Genomic DNA, 20,993 nt, shown 5'->3' on the forward strand with positions numbered 1-20,993 from the left:
TCACCTTGCCTATATGGCACCTTGAGATCAGGTCGTATGGGGTCATCACTGTTAGGAAGACATTTAGAATCCAGAACATAAAGAAGAACTTCTAGAGTTTTGCGGTGCTATTTAAAGTCATGTGATAGCCCAATATCCCACAAAATTCCACTAAACAATAGGCTTACAAACCTTTTATGAGGTTTCTACGTTAAAGCTAAAGATGAAAATTCACCGATAGTTGGGGAAATGATATTCTCCCTGATGAGGGAGAAAATGACCAAAATGATGCCCAGAAGACAGCATGATCAGAATGTGTCTCTTATTAGCAAATGGATTTGGGAGACATCTAGAAAACATTGCCGAATAGATGAAGAAGCTTGACGGGAGATTTGTTAAACAATGGAACAAAAGTATAGATGTTTCTAAGCTGATTCAGCTTAGGGTATTTCCTAGATTTGGCTTCAACAGGAAATTATCCACAGAACAACTTTTTTTGTTGGTGAGCCACCAAAGGAATGATGTACATGAGAAGAAACGTTATAGTAAAAGGCATTTAAAAATAAGAGCAATGTTTTATGGGGAAAAAAAACGTGCTCCAGAAGCAGTGATGGGACGAAACTTCAGAAGGGAACAGATATGCAGCTGGATTTCAGAGCCAGTGTCACGGTCACAGGAAAGCTACTGCAGGAGAGAAGTGGAGTTCAGAAAGACGAGACCTTTGATACATAGTATGTTATTTATATCATTTTATTATGTGATAGGAGGGATTAAGAAATTCTCTCACACCAGGGAACAGAGGTCCTCTGTTCACCTATGATGATGAGCTTAAAAGACATGTTAGACTTGAAGCCATTTCTCATTTCTCTTTTATAAGAAGACCATATGTCCTATATTTCTTTCTTATCTTATCCTTTTAAATTCCTATTTTATTGCCTATTTTATAATGTACATATGTTAGTACAGTACATGCTTATAATTTATAAATAAATGCACACAAATCGTAGATGCCTGCTAACAACTTTTTTCACTCATATGGGCTCAAGGTCACACCATTTAGGAACCACCATGCTAGGGACAAGTAGTTCTCAAGTAAAAGGAACAGAGGAGGGTCACACGCTGATTTTCTTTTTGAAATGATGAATGTTGTTCAAAAATTAGTTTTGAAAAATGTTTCCATGAAACTGACTGTAAAGTTTATGATTTCACATATTTAAAGGATGACATTTCTACTTTCCTGAGTAAGCTAGCAGATTCAAACATTCTTCTTTTGGCAGAACCAGTTTTCTGGATACTGATCAATAAGATAGAGGGGCTTTTGTTTTTAAAATAGTTTCTTTCCTTATTTAAATTATATTTTTAATTTTTGTCTGTGTTGGGTCTTCGTTGCTACACACGAGCTTTCTCTAGTTGCGGCGAGTGGGGGCTACTCTTCGTTGCGGTGTGAGGGCTTCTCTTACTGCGAAACACGGGCTGTAGGCATGCGGGCTTTAGTAGTTGTGGCTCGCAGGCTCTAGAGCGCAGGCTCAGTAGTTGTGGCGCATGGGCTTAGTTGCTCTGCGGCATGTGGGATCTTCCCAGACCAGGGCTCAAACCCACGTCCCCTGCATTGGCAGGTGGATTCCTAACCACTGCGCCACCAGGGAAGCCCTAGTTTCTTTCTTATGTCTGCCTCCACATCTACATATGCAAACTTTGGTTACTCACACTCTTAATCATGCGGCTCATCCCAAGTAAGAGACATTTGTATGAAGCTCTCAGGGCGTGTCTTGCCTTCTCTGGATGTCTTGCCATCTGCTGTGTTTGCCCAGCATCAGGGTTACAAATGGTGCAGTGTTGCAAATCTCTGTGGTTTTGTCTACTGAGAAGTTCCCTGGAAACTCAACTAACTTAGTTCTAACTGGAGAAGGTTCTTTTTTATGTTATTGTCTGTTTCACCCTTAAACCTTAAATCATAGGACATAGGTGGTGTGAGAACCAGTGTCTAGGTGGGTGGCTGCTTTTAAGAATGAATTATTCCCCACAGACAGCCATAGCTGGTCCACTCAGTAATTTCCACACAAGGCTAATTTAATTGCACCTATGCACTGTTCCAGTTTTGACTATCATTAACCAATTACTAACAGCCGTGTATAATTTTGAAAGCAAAACTAGTGAACTAAAAAGTAAAATATTGTAACTTAATCATTTGTCATTTCTCCCCTTATCCCTTGATTCTTGTTTCCTCTTTCTAAAACCTAGAAGCGTGGATTTTAATTTGGAGAGCCTGTAAAGGCATTCTGTGAATATTTGTTGGCTGAAAAATTAATCAGTCATTTACTTTCACCTGTCGCCAGAGAGGACTGCACCTAAATAGTGCCCCTAGATCATCTTAGGTGTGGTTATCTGTCTTCTTCTTTAAGCTGTATTATGAATTGCTGTGACATTTATTGGGGCAGGGGGCAGGAACTAGGGCTTTTTTTTTTTTTAATTGAAGTATAGTTGATGTACAGTGTTGTGTTAGTTTCAGGTGTACAGCAAAGTGATTCAGTTATACCTATATATATATATTCTTTTCCAGATTATTTTCCATTATAGGTTATTACAGGATATTAAATCTAGCTCCCTGTGCTGTACAGTAGGTCCTTGTTATTTATCCATTTTAGGGCTGTTTTTAAATAAGCAACATCTGTATCCCATTCAGTAATTCATTAAAATAAGGTATTCTCCCCAGCTCACATACTTGGTCTCTGCTTTCATGTCTTAGAGTGGTCTTCATCGCACAGATGAAAGGACTGAGGCCCAGCAAGAAGCAGTGATGTGCCCAGGGTCACCTGGCCCTTTCCTGGCAGAGCCAGGAACAGAAATAGGTCACCTGATTCTGGGTCCCGGGCTCTCCCCACACTCCGTCCTTGGATGAGGCTTTGCACTGCAATTAAGTGCCTTGCCAACCACTTTCTGCCCTTTCTCAGCCAAGCGCTGGTTTAAAAATTAATGAATGCTTAATGGACATTTCTATTTCCTGTGAGTTAAGCCAGGCTTTTTTTCTCTTCTCCTCTGGTAGAAATCCGACATCCAGGACAGCGTCTGTTACAAGACCCAGCTCTACCAGATAGAAAAGTGCAGGCCCACCAAGGAGCCCTATGAGGTGAGTGGCCCCCAGAGAAAACCCCAGGATCTCTTAGGAAGAGTGGATTTCCATTCTGGGGGGAAAGGGGTAAAGGAAACCAATTATTGTGGGACACAGAAGTAGCCAAAGACAAATACTTACTTAACTGAGCCTTTGAGAAATGGTTTACAGCGGGGCCACCATCGTTCAGTCTCTAGACTATGGTTCTCAGCTGTGGCCACATAGTGGAATCCTTGAGGAGCATTGTAACATCTGGATGCCCAGGCCGTACCTCAGACTGATTCCATCGATCCATTCTTGATCCCCAATGAGGTCGGGGGTCAGTATTTTTTAAAACTCCCTGAATGGTTCCCAGTGGAATCAAGGTTGGATCCGCTGTCAGATCTCCAAAAGGTAAAAACGAGGTGCTGAAAAATATAAGTGTATGTAACACTTGGCATCAGGAGAACAAAGTACAGTGAGGAACAGGAAAAAGTATCTGGAGCAAAAGCCTTTCCAGTCAGCTGTCCCTGGTGACTTGATGCTACCTAGAATGTACCTGAGAGAAAATACCAAGATTCTTTGATTTCAGAGTAAAAACTGGTATCATATTGTCCCAAATTTGGACCCCAAATACATGCTTGTTAAGAGACTGTGCCTGGGAACTCGAGATCCAAGGCCTGGAGCACAGGGTAAGGGTCCCCCCACCAGGACTCCTCATTCGCTGTTTTGTCCAGTGGGGCTCCCCTGTCTTCTCAGTGATTTTCCATGGAATATGGAACGAGCTGGGCTGTGCTCCATGGCGGCAGCAGAAAGCAAGTGGGACACAGCCCAGGCCAACCCAGTGACGCAGGTGACGGGGTTGCTGAGCTGCCGGGCACCGCATGTAAATGCAGCCACCCCTGAGCATCGAGGCTGGGGTAGCGTGGGGTGGCCGTAGGAGGAGGGCGAGGCTGGTCAATCTCGACAGCCTGGGGGATGGCACAATTTAAGGAGGCAGAGAAAAGGAGACGCTGATGACAGAGAACTAGCGAAGATAACGGGGCAGCCGGAGACCCAGGAGGGAAGGATGTCAGGGAGGACATGGGAAAGGTCAAGTATAAGGCAGTCAGTTGTGACAGCTGGGCAGTTTCTCGTCCTGGAGGAGGTGGAGAAGGCAGAAAGGAGATTGCGTGGGTTTGGGGGAGTGAGGACCGTGAGCATAGATCTCTCCGTCGATGCCGCTGGCAGTGAAGAAGGGCTGGGGAGCAGGTGGGCCGGGAGGCAGAGGAAGGAACTCCAGCGATGGGTGGGGAAGGGCATGCATTCAGAGCAGCCAGGGTGAGCCCTAGCCTTGACCCCAGGCTGCAGGCCTCCTTCCTCTGAGACTGGCTGTGAGGCAACCAGCATGATGAGGACGGAGATGAGCTTTTGGAGGGGCAGCGGGGGGGCGCGCACTGGGGCTGGGCGGGAAGCACACGCATGGCTTCTAGGGCTGGGAGCGGGAGAGCAGAGACGGTGTAGGGCCAGACTCCCCTGAGCTCCACACCCCTCCGGCCAGTTGCTTACTGAACCTTCTGTTGCGTGAATGAAGGCGTCTCAAATCCAGCACACCTGGAACCAGCCCCACCTCTCTTCCCCCATCTCCCCCCACCCCTGGCCCCTATTTTCTGTCTCCAAATGGCAGCCCCACCCTCAGTACAGGGCAGAAACCCGGAAGGCCTTTGTATTCCTTTCCCTCACCCCGAGAGCCAGTCTGTCGCCAAGTTCTGCTGGTTTGACTGCTGAAGCTCTCCAACCCCTCCACTCTCCATCCGCCCCATCCTAGCCACCATCACCTCTTACGTGGACCTCAGCGGCAGCCTCCTTCCTAACTGGTCCCGCTCCTTCCCCGTGACTACCTGGCGCTCTGTCCACACACCGGCCAGAGCGAGCGATTCACACTCAAGTCAGACCATGTCACTTCCCCGCTTGAAACCTTCAAAGGCTTCCTTAACCTGGAAGGCAAACTCTGTGACGTGGCCACCACGTCCCGGATTGAGCTGCCTTTGCCAGCTCCTCCAGCCTTGTCTCCCGGGCCCCACACACAGCCCTGCTTCTTGCTTTGTGCTCAGTCCCATGGGCCTTGAGACTCTGTGCTCTCTTGGCTGCCAGGGCTGGGCACACCCTGTTCTCTCTTCCAGAATGTTCTCCCCACCCCTCTCTGCTGAGTTAATGTGTATCTTCAGATCCCACGGCAGGGTCATGTCCTCGTGGACCCCTGCCGTTCTCTGACCTCTGCCACTGGGTTGCATCCCTCCAGTAAACACTGTCACACACATTCTGCTTCCTGGGGCTTGTCCCATTGGCAGGGTTCTGTCTGTTCAGGGATTATTTGATTATCATCTCTTCCCCACTCTGGACTGCGAGTTCCTTAAGAGCAGGGATGGTGTCACTTTTGCTCCTCACCATGTCCCTAGAGCCTACACAATGCCTGGCACCCAGTGGAGGCTCAATAAATATTTGCTAAATGAGCAAATGAAATAATCAAGTGGACCTTGGCCCAAGTCTCAGAAAATAGAATTGGGCCAGCATCTGGGGAAGGTCGAACATTCCAGGTGGGACACCTAGAAAGTAGGGGACCACCTGCACCATAGCGTGCAAGTCGAATTTTCATCACCTGATGGCCATGCCCTGTGGCAGGGAGGGACCTCTTACAGTCACTTGCAGGGAGGTTGGGTACCTCGGCTGGGGTCCAGGGGATACTGAATTCACTGGTAGGCTCCCCTGCCTCTTGGTTTGACTGTTTAGGGCCTCAGGTAATAACAGAAACTTAGATGTACCGCATGCCCCTATGTGTGTGGCCTAGGCAGCCTCTAAGCCACCTGGCTGACGCCCATGTCCTTGGTTGCCCTCGTACCCGACCCTGCTTGTGTGTTAAGTGTCAGAACCGCGATGGGAAAGGGGCCTCTTTTTTTCATCCAGATTATTATTCTCAGCTGATTATTTCATTTGGCCCGGAAAACACATAGTAAGCATTTTAAAACATTTGTCGAAATATTTAATGGTTAGGGTTTCAATAGGAACGCTAATGGGAAGACAGCATTTCAATTTTCTGTGATCCATTTGTTTTCTCCAAACTGCGGCGATACTTGTGCTAATTAAATTACAGGCTCTGACTAGATGATGCAACTCCTCTCTGTTGGAACCTAGAAAGTGGAATGGGGCCAGTTAGAAAAAGTGTTGAGAAAGTCTGAAAGAAGCCAGATTTTCCAGGTAAAGCCCACTCAGAGCCTCTGTGGGGCTCTTCCCAGTTGCCATCAGCTGGTCCAGGAGGAGAAGCGGCCAAGTGGCAGGGGAGGGAGGTGTTGTGAGCCGGAGCCGTGGAATGAAGTTCAAGGTTGTACACAAGCTGGCTGGGGAGCGGCTCCGGGGCCATGTCCGGGCATTGAGGGCAAGTGATGGTCTCTTTCTTCTTCTCGATCCTGGTTCTTTTTCTCCAAGGAGACAGAGGAGCTGAATTAAGTGGAAAAAACTTCCCTCTTGGGACTACAGTGCCGTCATTTTATGACTTTACCACTTTCTCCCCCTCTTCTTCCTGTAACAGGCAGAGATTGTGTCTGGAAAAGTGGGACACTTGTCTCACCTTAGGCTTGTGCCCCAGAGACTCCTTTTCCTAAGACAGAGGCCCTGGGGGACCATGGGGGTGGTGGCAGAGCAGTCATCATTTCTAAACTGGCTTATTAAAGCTGTAGAGAGCCAGGAGCCAAGTTTGTTTAGTCTTGAAGAATAATGCTAATTTGTAGCAAAATGCAAGTTAGAACTAGGAGGGCTTCTCTGTAGTGTCAAAGTAACATTGCAGTTTTGGAAGAAAAGTTGTGCAAAAGGTGGCGGAGGGACTGTGTTAGTTTGCTAGGGCTGCCGTAACAAAGTCCCACAAACTGAGTGGCTTAAACAACAGAAGTGTATTGTCTCCCAGTTCTGGAGGCCAGAAGTCCAAGGTCGAGGTGTCTTCAGGCTTGGTTCCCTCTGAGGGCCGTGAGGGAGAATCTTTCATGCCTCCTAGCTTCTGGTGGCTGCTGGCAATCTTTGGCATTCTTTGGCTTGTAGAAGCATCACCCTGATCTCTGCCTTCATCTTCACATGGCGTTGTGTGTGTGTGTGTGTGACCAATTTCCCCCTTTCTATTAGAATACCAGTCACATTGCACTAGAACGCACCCTGATGACCTCATCTTAACTTGCTTACCTCTGTCAAGGTAACACCAACACTCCTTCTTCTCAAAGGCAAAGGAGAGCAAACTTTCACACTCCCCCCTCCCCCAAGCTTCAAAGAGGATGTGACGGGCCTGTCCTGACCCTGTCTTCAAGTAAGGCCACATTCTGAGGTCTGGGGGTTAGGACTCCAACATATGAATTTGGGGGGAATAAAATTAAACCCATAACGGGGACTCTAAGTTTAAAGGTAAAATATTACAATGATTTTTCTTTGTGTCATTTTAAAATCTGTACCAAGTTTTAAAATCAAGTATGGAATCAGGTCAAGCTGAATTGTTAGAAATCAGAACAGTGGTTCCTTTGGGGACAGGGAGAGGATGCTGGGAACGAGGGACTTCCAGGTGCCAGCTGGGTTCTGTGTCTTGATCAGGGTGCCATTTCGATGTGTTTTTGCTGTTTGAGGAAACGTATTGAACTCCTTACTCATCATCGGAGCACCTCTGTGTTACGTGTCCTAGACTTCAATAAAAATCTTGCCTAGAAAATCTATCCAGGGCAGGCATTAGGACATCTGCTGCCTGCTTCCGTGACAGTTTGGTTTCTTGTCTATAAACTTTGAAATGGAGAATCCTCAACCGGAGCTGCAAGTGGGAGGGGGTAGAGTTTAGGAAATAAACAGCAAGTGCAGCTTCTTGAATTGTTGAAAAATGCTGCTTTTTACAGGCCTCCCTGGGCACCTGGACAAGAGACCTCGAATTTCACGCTGTGCAGGTAAGAACTTAGGGGGTTATGCTGGATTAGTCAGAGTTCTCCAGAGAAACAGAACCAATGGGGTGTGTGTGTGTGTGTGTGTGTGTGTGTGTGTGTGTGTGTGATGCTTGGACACCCAGGGAAGGACTGATGTTTCAGCTTCATCCCCATGTCTTCTGGAGGCAGAATCCCTTCTTCCTCAGGACACCTCAGTCTTTTTCTCTTAAGGCCTTTAACTGATTGCACGAGGCCCACCCAGACTGTAGAGGCTAATCTGCTTTACTCAAAGCCTACCCATTTAAACGGCAGTCATATCTACCATATACCTTCACCGCAGCATCTAGACTGGTGTTTGACTAGACACGGGGTACCCTGGCTTAGCCAACTTGACACGTGAAAGTAACCATCGCATATGACCCTGAAGGTTGGCAGACCTCTGCCCAGGGCTCTGGACGCTGCACACCTCCATCCTGTCCTAAATTCCAACATGCAGAATCCTGTTGTAACTGTCACATATGACCCTGAAGGTTGGCAGATCTCTGCCCAGGGCTCTGGACCCTGCCCGCCTCCATCCTGTCCTGAATTCCACCGTGCAGAATCCTGTTGTAAGTGGATTTGTCAGAATCCCTCAGATCAGATCAGTGCTGTCTATGCGTAGTTGACCATTTTTTTACTGTCTCGCTAAAACTACACGCTTGGCTATGCGTTCGTGTTTCTACCTGTAAAGAAGTGGGGTTTACAACAGTCCAGGGCTTCCCGGCTCAGTGGCCTAATTTATGAACCAAGCCCTCTTTTTTCTCAACTCAGTTGCTTGTTTCCTATGGCAAAATCAGGCCTCTGTGGCTTTCCCTTATGGCATGGGCAGCAAGGAACCAAAAGCAACCAGCAGACAACACCTGGGCCCCTGGGCCATCCCAGGTGTCCACGATCCGCACCTGGTTCTGATGTTCCAAACGGCCAGGTGAGGTTGTCTCATCATCAAGGGGACACCAGGCTCCAGAAAGCCCGCGCTGAGCGGACTTGAAGGCTCCTCAAAGAGGACAGCTTTACTCGCCTCCAGTCCCCTGGCCCCTCCGCTGTGCCATCACTGACACTCTGTGGTCAGTTCTGCACTGCGCGAGGGGCAGGTGGCCCCACTGGGCAGCACTTCCTCCTGCAGCCCCGGGGGTGCGGGGCTGAGGGGGTGGCCCCAGGAGGCGTGGCCGCATCTGTCCTAGTTGAATGAATGCCTTTGCCTTTCAGACAGTGAAGCAGGCGAGATGTGGGGGTTCATTTTTATAACCGAAGAGCTTAGGAAGGACCCACCCTTTTGGTTGTAGATGGGGAGGCCCGTCCCTCGAGGGGAAGTGACTTGCTGAAGGTCACCTGGCCATACCTTCAGGAGCAAAACGGGAAAGGCAGGGGGAGGGCTGTGGCTCTTTGGAGCCAGGAGCCTGGAGTCGCAGGGAAGAGTCTAAGGGGACCCACGCCCTGGAGCTCAGATCTCAGAAGCTGAGGACTGGCTCCCCGCTACTCCCCGGCCCGGCTGCCGAGCCTGCAGACGCCTCCCTCACGTAGCCCAGTGGATCCTCACTCACTGGTTTCTCCCTCTCCTCCATCAAACAATCCACGACATCCAAAGAGTCTTGGGTAGATAACCCTTTAAGGGGTCACATTTTCAAAGTGTCCAGCTTTGTAAATGTCCACGCACATGTGTGGTGGTTGGAACGTGGTTGAAAGAAAACAAGAAGCTGTTTTGTGTGGGGCTTGCTTGCGGTCTCCTCTTGGATCTGCCTTGGGGGTGCGGACTGAACATGAGGGGGCAGAGGAGACCCCTGAAGCTTCAGCTCCATCGCCCACCCTTAGGCGCACGCGGGGGAGGGGCGCACCGCCCTCCCATGAGAATCACAGGGAAACCAAAGAGGCCTGAAGGCAGCCAGCATTGCTGGGTGGGGTGCGCGGGAATGGGTGCAGGCATGTCAAAGGGGGAACGTAATTAGTCCTTCTGGAGATCTGTTTCTGTTACATAAGGCAATTCAGCGTCCTGCTCCCTGGGAAATCTCTTTTGGAGAAAATAGGCCATGCAAATGAACAGGTAGAATTGGATGATCAGTTGCATTTGTAACCTGTGTTTGGAAGGCATGAGGATGGCTGCTTGTAAACAAACTCGTTTCCTGGGGGCTGGTGACCCTTCCACCGGGACTGACTGACCCAGGGGATTGTCCCACATAGGGAGTGGTCCGGTGATGAATTCTTGGTATCTCCCAAGAAACTGGTCACTATAACGTCACCCAGTCTTTTTGGCTGGAGAAAGGTGCTCTGGGGGTTATGGAGGAAGCACCATGGTTCAGGATCCTGGGATTAAGTTCAACAGGGGGGCCTGAGCAGGGTTTCCCGCAATCTTTAGTCCTAAATCCATGTCCCCTTTCTTCTGTCCCCATCGCAGGCTTTCTGCTCATTGCCAAATACCCCTTTGTTGGTTGTTGGAGAGATTCCCAGAGCCAACCTTGGTCTCTTCCTACAGAAAACTCTCATACCTTGTACACCTCTTGGTTCATGAGCTCTATCTGGGTGGTGATACTGGCCCCCCGAAAGTTTGCATCTTGATCCTTTAGCTTTGAGAACCCACAGAGAGTTAGAAAAGGGCTGAGCTGGACCCAGGAAGCCGTCGGCAGGAAGCCCTCTGAGTGCAGGGAACGCAGGGCAGCCCAAAGGAAGGTGTGCTCATCATTCTTAAAAAAATCCTTAAAAACGGGCCGGGGGCGGGGGGAGGGGGGGACTGAAGTTTTGCTTTTTCTTCCAAATACTGTTTTACAATGTATCACAAAAGCGTGTTTGATTTCTTTTTTCCTGTTTAAGGTGTTATCAGGTAGAACTTATGAGTTTTCTCGTAAAAACAGAGATAGAACGGAGCAAAAGGATGGAATTCTGCCAGACTTTTCGGGACAGGCCCTTTGGTGCCTGGGGGAGGCTGGGGAACGTGAAAGCTCACTCTCCTTTGCCATAGAGACGGGGGCCTGTTGGTGTTTGATAGAAACGGGGAGAGGGGGGCAGCGGAGAATTGTGCTTGGCCTTGACCTGGAGCGGATGCCCCCTTCCCCCTCCGTAGTGTCCTGCCCACAGCCTCCTCTGTAGCATTCCAGATGCCGACCCGGAGCCCTGGGACTACAGTGGGGTCCCTGCTCCTGGCCAGTCGCTGTGCCCAGCCTTCCTCTATGGCACTGGAAACACCTGGCCCTGCCCCAGGCTTCCGGAGGGCACTGTGGAGTCAAGCGTTAAGAACACCGACTTTCAGGGAGGGTTGTGAAAAACTGAGTTGCCGTCCGGCTCCTGGATGAATTCTTTCTTTTTTTTTTTATTGAAGTATAGTTGATTTACAATGTTGTGCCAGTCTCTGCTGTACAGCAAAGTGACTCAGTTATACACATTAGACATTCTTTTTTTATATTCTTTTCCATTATGGTTTATCACAGTATATTGAATATACTTTTGTGTGCTATACAGTAGGACCTTGTTGTTTACCCATTCTATATGTAATAGTTTGCATCTACCAACCCCAAACTCCCAGTCCATCCCTCTCCCTCCCCGCCCCCCCGCCTTGGCAACCACCAGTCTGATCTCTATGTCTGTGAGTCTGTTTCTGTTTCGTAGATAAGTTCATTTGTGCCATATTTTAGATTCCACATGTAGGTGATATCACATGGTATTTGTCTTTCTCTTTCTGACTCACTTCACTTAGTATGATCATCTCTAGTTGCATCCATGTTGCTGCAAATGGCATGATTTCATTCTTTTTTATGGCTGAGTAGTATTCCGTTGCATATATGTACCACATCTTCTTTAGCCATTCCTCTGTCGGATATTTAGGTTGTTTCCATATCTTGGCTATTGTGAATAGTGCTGCTATGAACATAGGGGTGCATGGATCTTTTTGAATTACAGTTTTGTCCGGGTATGTTCTGGGGGAATTCTTTACCCACCACAGTCCCCTCTGCAAGAGGGGATAACAGTATTTGCCTCGTCGTGGGTCGTGCTCTTAGAGTAGCGTCTTGCATTCCAAGCATCCTCAGTAAAGGTGCCAGTGGCTGTCCAGAAGCTGGGGAGGGTGTTTGCAGAAGTTTCACCTCTGCTTTCATCCCACTTCGCCCCTCCTCGCGTGACGAGCCACCTCAGCCAAGGCGTAGGCCCCAGGGAGCTATTGTCCTCATGGTGACACTCAAGGCTGGGCTGGGCGTTGCCACTTTCCATCTCTTCCCAGTCGTTCTTTCCCACTCAAAACCTGGACATAATGAACCCCAGTTCGTAAAGGCTCTGAAAATCCTCATTAGAAAGGGCTACCTGAGTGCAAGGGGATGTTTCCTCGAGAAGCTTGTCAACAACGTCAATGAAAAATAGATGAGCTCTCTTGAATTGCAAATGCTCTTAAGGTCTAAGGCAAAAAATCTGAAAATCGGTCTCTTTCCCCCCGCTCCCTTGTGGTGAGGTCCGGATTCAGTTGCCTCTGTTTAACAGTAAACATCAAACGTAATCTTTAGGGCCAGAAAGAAGCTTCCTTTTAGCAACATCACCCTTCCCAGAAGCTTGAACCCAATTAATTTTAATTCAGCTCCGTTTCCACTGGCTTTTTTGTTTTTGCTTTTTAATATTTCAATAACTATTTATTAAGCTTTCTCTCTGTGCCTGCCTTCATGCCCGAGGCTGTGGGGTGGAAGATATATAAAACAGTCAAATTCACTCCTAGCAGAGGGATTATAATTGAGTTAAATAAAGGCAAGACTGACAGCACAAGTGGCTGAATCGTGCCAATTTAAGTACACAAGTAAAAGCCCACATGCCCAGTGGGGTAAAGAGGTCAGAAACTCACCTAGACTGGCTCAGGGCTCCGTGGGCTGGTCGTCCACCTCCTCGGCTTGACTGAACACACAAGCACCGAGGAAGCAGTTACGTTTCCTTTGCAGAATTGCCTTTGCAAAACCACTACCGTGGGCAGAATCTTAGGGCTCTGCTATAAATAAGACAGCAGGTTTCCGGGAGTCCTCATCTGCTTTGCCTCAGTTTGTTCAGCTTGTTCTAGAATAATGGACTGCCCAGGGATGACCTTGCCCTTGTTGGAACATGTCAAAACGGCATCGGGCAGGGAGCTGGGGACCACCGGAGCCTGCTGTGGCCCAGGGGGAGGGAGGGAGGTTCCCTGGAGCATCTGCTGGGCCTCAGCGCTTCCACTGTTCAACACGTAGCTGAGAGCCTAGCATTTTGGAAAACTGGGGTTTCTTAACTCTACTTCGATAACTCTTCAAAGAGGGACCCCATTGTGTATTCTTGTGTGCGTCTGAGTACCTATGTTTGCTTCTGATTGGAAGGATAAAAAGCCCAAAGAACAAGAAAAAAGAGGGGATTTTCTTCATCGGCCATTTTCCAAGAAGTTGGATAAGAACCTGCCGTCGCACAAGCAGCCCTCGGCCTTGCTCATCACGCAGACTCAGAGCACCAGGGCCCTGCTGAGGGACCGGAAGGCCGCCAAGCCTGGCCTCCCCGACAAAGGTGGGTCAGCTCGGGGGGCTCTCCAGGCCGTTTGTGTTCAGCTGCGGGGCTGCTGTGTACCCCATGCTGGTGGCTGTGTAGGCCCCTGGGACAGACACGACTCTCGTGCCCATGGGGAAGCAGGATCAATGCGTGCAAGGCAACCTGAGAATAAGCAAGTCCAGACTGCCGGGTGCTGTCTACCGGTGTGGACAGGATTTGAGAAAGCAGAGGTGGGGTGCACGGGATTGTGGGAGCAGAGATCAGGGGGTAAGGTATTACAGGCGTAGAGATTTTGGTGCAGAAAAAGAGATCAGGGTGAAGGAGCAGAGATTGGGAGGAACGGTTTTGCAGGAGCAGATGTCAGGGCGTGTGGTACTGTGAGAGCAGATATCAGGGTGCGTGGCATTGCGGGAGCAGAGCTTGGGGTGCATGGTATCATGGAACCAGGAACGGGTGTTCAGTACTGGAGGGGCAGAGATCGTGGTGCGGGAGTGGTGATGGGGGCGTGCTCTTGTGGGAGCCTTCACCAGAGAAGTGCACCCTGAGAGGCAGTGATGTGGGCTTTGGGGTGGAGGTAGGGTGCTCAAACCCAGCTCTGTAGTTGGTTGTGGCCCAAGTTCCTTACCCACTGAGGATCTTAATTGGTTCCCTTACTTGTGAGGAAATCTACCCGTCAGAGCTACTGGGTGGATCGAATGAGATACGTGTGTGGGCTACTCTGCCTCATTCATCATCCAGCACGTGAGATAACTGATCCATACGGGTCTCCTTCCTCTGGGGCAAGCATCCAGTGATGCAGAAGGGGGGCTTAACATACTGAGAGCTGGGAGGCGGGCATAGGGAGCCAGGGAGCATCCTGAAGCCAACTGTGGGGTAGAGGAGAGGTTCTCCTTACAGAGGGCAGATGGGAGAGATTGTGGAGTCCAGTCTTTGATCTCTTTGTTTTAAATAGGAAGAGACTGAGGTTCCAGGAGGGCCCTGGCTGTCTGAGATCAACCAGTGGTTCCCTGGGGAAGCAGGAAGATATCAGAGATTCAAACAGCACCAAGCAGCACGGTCCATTTGACTCTGAGACCGGTTCTCACCCAGAGAAGAACAATTCCATTTAGTTCAGTTTCACTCTGCAGGTTTCAGGAAGTCAGGGACCCCACTGGAGGGACTGTGCTTGTCCCTCCTTGGGGGATCCTCCTTTCTGGCTTGGGAACAGGCAGCAAATCCTGTTAGGACCCTTGGCAGTGGCGTCCTATGGATTCCCCAAGGAAAGTCTAGGTTAGGGCTGCATATTTGGGGGTAACTTTGCAGCCCCAGAGGTGGAGTGCATTCCTTGATACTTTCCTGGACCAACTGTCCTCTGTTTCTTTGCATTTTTCCTTCCTCCTGGGATTTGAGAGCTTGTTGCTGAGAAGCACCCCAGAGCCTATATAATTGCTAGCACTGACCACTCACTGTGCGGTAGGCACTGTTTCAACTCTTACCTCAACCCAGTGAAATCATTCTCACCCCCATTTCTAGAGACGAGGAAATAGCCCAGAGAGTTGTCCAAAGTCAGAGAGCTGGCGAGTGACGGCATCCAGATTTCCAACCAGGCAGCCTGGCTCTAGAGTTTTCTCTTCCTGACCAGTGTAGCCGACTGCCTCCCGGGAAGGATGGGATGAAGAGGAGCTGGCAGTCATGCTCAAGGGTCGGGGCTGGTGACTGTGCCCTTCTTGCGGGGGACACTGCAGTGTCTGGCTCTGTGCCCCGGGGCTGACTTTGAGCGAGGGATCAGTAGGGCGAGTGTGGGGGGCGTCCTCCCAGGATCTGCACCTCTGGGGAAGTGAAGGAAGCAGGACGGCACGGAGGGAGAAGCCGGGCTACAAGTTGGGAGCACGCAGCCATCTCAGGGAGGGACGGGGACCTCACGTGCCAGCTGGAACCCTGGGGACGTTAGCCATCGATGAAATTTTCCTCCTCTCTGCCGGTGAATCTCAGGCATCTGTGCTGGCCCGAGGAGGAGGTTTATTTCAGGATCTGTGTATTTATTTATGTAAGGCGAAGGATTCCCAGTGCCCTGGGATGTCCCCGAAATCTCTGCTGGGGGCAGCAGCTTGCTCCTGCCTCCGGGCCCCGACGGGGCCTATGAAATATGATGGTAGGAAAAGGCAGCTAAGATAGGGCCTGTTCCACAGGAACTTGGCTTTACTTCCCTCACCTCCAAACTCGTGGAGGTTTTCCCTTTCTTTTCTGTCAGAGTCTGCAAACCTGGATTCTAGTCTGTGCCAACTTGAGATGGAAACCCTGAGGGTCGGCTGGTTGCCTTAAATATACAGAGGAAGAGTGTTTCACCCCTGTTCAGAATTAGGTGAGGCTCCGGTGAGACCAAAAACCATGAGGGAGCCTTAAAAAGGAAGGGGATTCTGACCCGTGCTACACTGACATGGAGGAACCTTGAGGACATTGTGCCCAGTGAAACAAGCCGTTCACAAAAGGACACATATTGCGGATTCCACTTATACAAGGGACCTAGAGTAGTCACATTCATAGACCGGTTGCCCCTGGCAACCACTGTTAGATTTGCAAGGTGAAGAGTTCTATTTCACAGCAGTGTGAATGTACTGAACATTACTGAACTGTACACTTAAAAGTGGTTAAGTAATAAATAAACACTTTAAAATTCATGTTATGTAATTTTTACCATATTTTTTTTAAAAAAAGTCACAAGGGAAACCCTCCTTCCAGCTTTGATTATCTGAGGACCAAATTTGCAAGTCCTCAGAGAGCTGGTATCCATGTGCTTCCCCAGTTTTGTGGTCGTTCTGTTGAGCCATGGACCTTTTTATTAAGGCTCTTCGGCAGGGTCCAGAGTTTTAAGCACCCGAAAGGAGAACAGATGTTAAGCTGGCGCCATGAGGCAAATCAGAATCCAGGAGGCCTCCCATCACCAGCCTTCTGTGCCCTCCATTCTAGGAAGACCGTCTGATTCCCCATGGGGAGAATGGGATGCTGAGGCCATTCACTTCTTGGTTCCATCTGACCTCCCTGGATAACGCACTGTCTCAGTGAAGCTGGAGGTCAGAGCAGGCGGGAGTGGGCCATTGGCACTGTTTGCGTGGCCATCTTCATGTTTCCTTTGCTTTCTTGGTGTGCAGATTCCTTCGGCTGCCGCAATATTTTTCGCAAAACCTCGGACTCCAATTGTGTGGCTTCCTCCTCCATGGAGTTCATCCCCGTGCCACCCCCCAGGACACCCAGGATTGTCAAGAAACAAGAGCCCCCTCAGCAGGGGCCTGGGAGCGCTGGCATCCCTGCCAAGGAAGACCCCCTGATGCTGGATATGGTGCGCTCCTTTGAGTCTGTGGATCGTGATGACCAGACGGAACTGCTGTCCCCGTCCCATCACTATAGGATTCTGAGCTCCCCTGGGGGCCTGGCTCGAGGGAATCCCGGTGAGCGGACGCTCTCTCCCGTCCTGCTACCTGGAAGCCCGTCACCTCTCCAAACTCCTTTGCACCCCACTCTGGTCTCCTTTGCCCACGAAGATAAGAACAGCCCCCCCAAAGAGGAGGGCATGTGTCCCCCAGCCCCGGGGACTGGCAACGGCACCACACAGCCCCTGGGGAGCCCGAACTGTGTGAAGAGCCGAGGCAGGTTCCCCATGATGGGCATCGGACAGATGTTGAGGAAGCGGCATCAGAGCCTGCAGCCCTCCGCAGACAGGCCCCTGGAGGCCAGCATGCCCCCGCTGCAGCCCCTGGCCCCCGTGAGCCTCTCCTTCGACATGGCTGACGGGGTCAAAGGCCAGTGTTAACCTGGGCCAGCGGCGGGGTTCTTGGCATTTCTAAGGAAGGCAGTGGAGCCGCTCCCTACATCCGTCAGGGCATGAAGACTCAAAGGCCTCTCACAGACCATCCTTCACGGTCTCACCTCCTCCTGACATGCGATGTCCCCACAGCTGAAACCCACAGACCCAGAGCCTGTATAGCCCAGTCCCGAGTAGGGCCCCCTGGAGATGCTGGGATCCCCCAGGAGGGTTGGCTGTCTGTGCATCCAGCTCCAATCACGCACGGCCTCCTTCCTCCCACCCACTCACCAGCCCTCCACCCACCTCCCTCAACTGCGCTGGGGGTGAGAACCCAGCATCGGGCTCTGGGCCACTCAGATTACAGACCCTTCCGAGCTGTTTCTCCACTTCGTGCTCTGTGTGTGCCTCTCAACGGATTGTTCTCTTTTCAGCAGTCAGATGGCGGCATCACAAACTGGTTCACCCAGGCACGGTTTCCCCTCTTTTCATAGAGGTGGATCCCTGCAGGGGTGGCAAGAGTTGGCGACCTGGAGCACCCAGTCCCATGAACCCCTGGGGAGGACAGGCAGGAACCTCCGAAAGCAGCACCGCCCCCTCTGAGCAAAAAGGGGCATCTGGTCAAAGACTGATCCGAACAGTGGGGGCGCCAATGAAAGGAAAGGGCCGATGGGGACACTCATTTGCCAAGCGGGGTCTTGACAGATTTCTTTTCTCTTTTGGTTGAAACTTGCTAGTGGTGGAATTATCTTCTCTGAAGATGATTTTTCTTTATGTGATGTCATTAAACCGAAACAACATAATTTTTAAAGACCTGGATGGAGAGATGAGAATTGATTTCACCAAACTCCTGTTCTCACGGGAGGATAAGCGTGGAGGGCATCAAAGCTCACCCAGGTGATGTTTTGAGTGGCTGGTGGCCCACGCTGGCCTGCAGGAGGGGCGAGATCACAGCCGGCCATGTGTTCTTCCCATCGGATCAACAGAGCCCTGATCCTGCTGGAAAGTATAACACATAGTTACAGGTGGTTATTCGGAAAGAGAGAAGAGAATTAAGGTTGGATATGGATGTACTCGGAAGGCACCGTTAGCTCTGTGCAATGCGGTTTTCAAGCTGCCAAGGAAACAGGCATGATTTAGAACTCAGCCAGTTTGCCGTGGGCTGTGAGAGGCTCGTCTGGAGGCCACCACGTTCAAAATACAGTACCGTATCTTCTTTGAGGACAGCAGCATTCCTCACACAGGCCTTGAGTCCATGTTCTGTTTTCACACCTTTTGCCAAGGATGGAACCAAAGATGCATCTCTGGGTCTGTGTCTGTGCCGTCCCTCTGTACGTGTTTTGTGGACCCCAGCGTTGTCTGACCGTGTGTAGCTTGGAGCCCACCGGGGGCTGTCTCCACCGGGGCCTGGGCCCTGGCACTTGGCGGGGACCACTTGGCGGTGAGCAGAACTGGCAAAAGAAGAAGAATCAGCACAGGTTGGATAGAGGTCAGTTCGGAGACGGGTTACACTACAGTCTGGAGTCTTTGACTGTTGGCTGGTGCAGGTGCGGCCAGAAACCACTAATGCGGCCACCCCAGGGCTAGTCCTCCCAGCCCACTGATTCCGAAAAAAGGCCACGGCCTTTGAGCATTTGCAAAGCCTGCCTTCCCTTCCACCGGCAGCCAGCCTGTGCCGGAGAGTAGCGGGGATGGTCCTTCGTTTCTTCTCATTCAGCATGGTGACCTCCTTCTGCCCCAAACGTCTCTGACTGAGCAAGGCGAGAGCGGATACTTGGCTGTCCCCAGAAGCCACTGCCGTGCCCAGTCTTGGCCGACCTTGACAAGACCTGGGGCTGCTGCTTCCCCCTGGATGGGATCACCCCAGCCCTAGGGCTAGGGAGCAAGTCAGGCTCCCCGCTGTTGGTGGCACTCCTTTGGATGGCTCCAGACCGGGTTGTGGAAATTTCCGTTGAAAATAGAGCTTTTTAAGCCGAGAGAAGAAAAGCATCTGAAAAAGTCCCTCTCTCCATTGACATGAAGTGTTTGGTTTTTGATCGCCGAAGAAGCCTTTTTGAAGATGGTTTCCAGCTGCAAGTGCCGGCTCTGCAGGCTTGCAGGCTGCGTGCCTGTGAACTTGGTCTAGCTCTTTATGTCTCTCTCTTGTGTTTTACTTGCCTCGAGAACATGAGCATTTCTGTGTCGCTGTTAGCTTGCTGGGACGTGCTCCCCGATCCTCGTATGCTTCCAGAATGGCTGCAGGCTCTCCTATGACTGACCAACTGCATCGCCACTGGCAACTTGAACTGTGAACTCAGGTTTATTCCAAACCCAGTGAGAGGTGAGGGGGGAGTGAGGAAGGGGGGAAACTGTATTTTGTGTGTGTGTGAGCACCTGACAAATCTATGGAATTGAGTGAGAGAAGAAATGTTAATTCTTTATTATTTTATTATATTTATATGGAGACCTTGATTATCCCTTTGGTAAGTACAAGGCGTGTTGTCTCTTTGACCCATGACTGTCTCTCAGTAGTCTGCACCTGTGAGCTGAGTCAGCCTATAGTTACTGCCGGAAGTGACAGCTATCATCGTGTGACATCCGGGAGGAAAAGTCGGCTTTCATCGTACCATCTGGTCATAAGTAAGGACTGTATTTATGTCACCATTATTAAATATATGTACTTTTATAACGACTGTGAAATACACTTTTCCCTCACTATGACTGCTTCATTTATTGGCTGATACATCTTAAAACTAAGAGCACGTTGCAAAATAGTGTTATCGTCTCCTACGTAAAGTTCTTGGCCCAGGAACTGACAGGATACAAGAGGGGATCGAGGTGTGGGTATTTGAGGGCATTTTTGGCTTCGTTTCACTTGCCACAGGGTGTCTGCCAACGTCTATCTGCCTGACGTACGGCAAATGGCAGTTCAAGACGAATCAGCATTTTTCTTTTTTTTTGTGGTGGTGGGGTCAGGATCTTCCTTGTAGACTCTGAAAATGGCACATGAAGAATGCCATCTGTGAACATTACCTCTAGCTTTTGTCCTTGTTTGAGGGTTGGGGGAAGAGGAGTGATGAGTAGAATGGAAGGGGGGTCCAGACGGGGTGTTTGGATTGGCCCAGTTCTGACTTCATTCATAACTGTTCACAAAACATTTTTCATATCTACAGACTTGCTGAAGCCCTGTGTCCCCCTACAGTGTGGCTCCCCTGTACGGTGTAGCATGGTAGAAAGTGAGAGGCCCGCAGTTTCCACTACGCAAAGCTCGCCCTGAAGTTTGATGGGGTGGGGATGGGGGAGGCAAGAAGGTGTATCTAGTTTTGATGATGATATTTTCTTTTAGGAATCAGAACAATTTAGAACAGAAGGGACCTGAGATCATGGGGTTCAACCCAAGCTTTTTTGAAGAAGAGAAAACTGGGGCCCCAAATGGTTTAAGGACTCTCCAGGGTCCCTGAGTGAGCTGGTCCCTGAGTGGGTCTGGGGGGGCAGGGCACCTTCCTCAAAGAACACAGAGAAATCAGAGAGCATGGCCGCCGTGGGCAGAGGGGAAAGTCAACAGCAGATCGAGCCGTCCTTACAGCACGTATCTTTGGGGTTTCCACGTGGGCCTGGTCTTTGCTGTTTGAAGTCATTCTCAAAATTGTGCAGTTTCTTGAGATTCTGAGCATCACACGCTTTCCGTCTACCATCAACTCTTTTTTTTTTTTAACTATTTTATATTGGAGTACAGTTGATT

The 20,993-nt window shown here is 50.1% G+C and overlaps 1 protein-coding gene across 1 annotated transcript in view; it reads left to right on the forward strand.

The window, feature by feature from the left end:
* Nucleotides 1-19,969, forward strand: part of HUNK (hormonally up-regulated Neu-associated kinase) — a 105,768-nt gene extending 85,799 nt beyond the window's left edge. The window contains exons 8-11 of the mRNA XM_068545755.1: nucleotides 3,023-3,106; nucleotides 7,966-8,013; nucleotides 13,332-13,512; nucleotides 16,623-19,969. Of these exons, the coding sequence (XP_068401856.1) occupies nucleotides 3,023-3,106; nucleotides 7,966-8,013; nucleotides 13,332-13,512; nucleotides 16,623-17,281 (972 nt within the window). The 3' untranslated portion in view covers nucleotides 17,282-19,969. The remainder of the gene's footprint in view (nucleotides 1-3,022; nucleotides 3,107-7,965; nucleotides 8,014-13,331; nucleotides 13,513-16,622) is intronic.
* The last annotated feature ends 1,024 nt before the right edge of the window (nucleotides 19,970-20,993 follow it).

Source organism: Eschrichtius robustus, chromosome 6 (assembly GCF_028021215.1).
Source record: "Eschrichtius robustus isolate mEscRob2 chromosome 6, mEscRob2.pri, whole genome shotgun sequence".
Taxonomy (NCBI): domain Eukaryota; kingdom Metazoa; phylum Chordata; class Mammalia; order Artiodactyla; family Eschrichtiidae; genus Eschrichtius; species Eschrichtius robustus.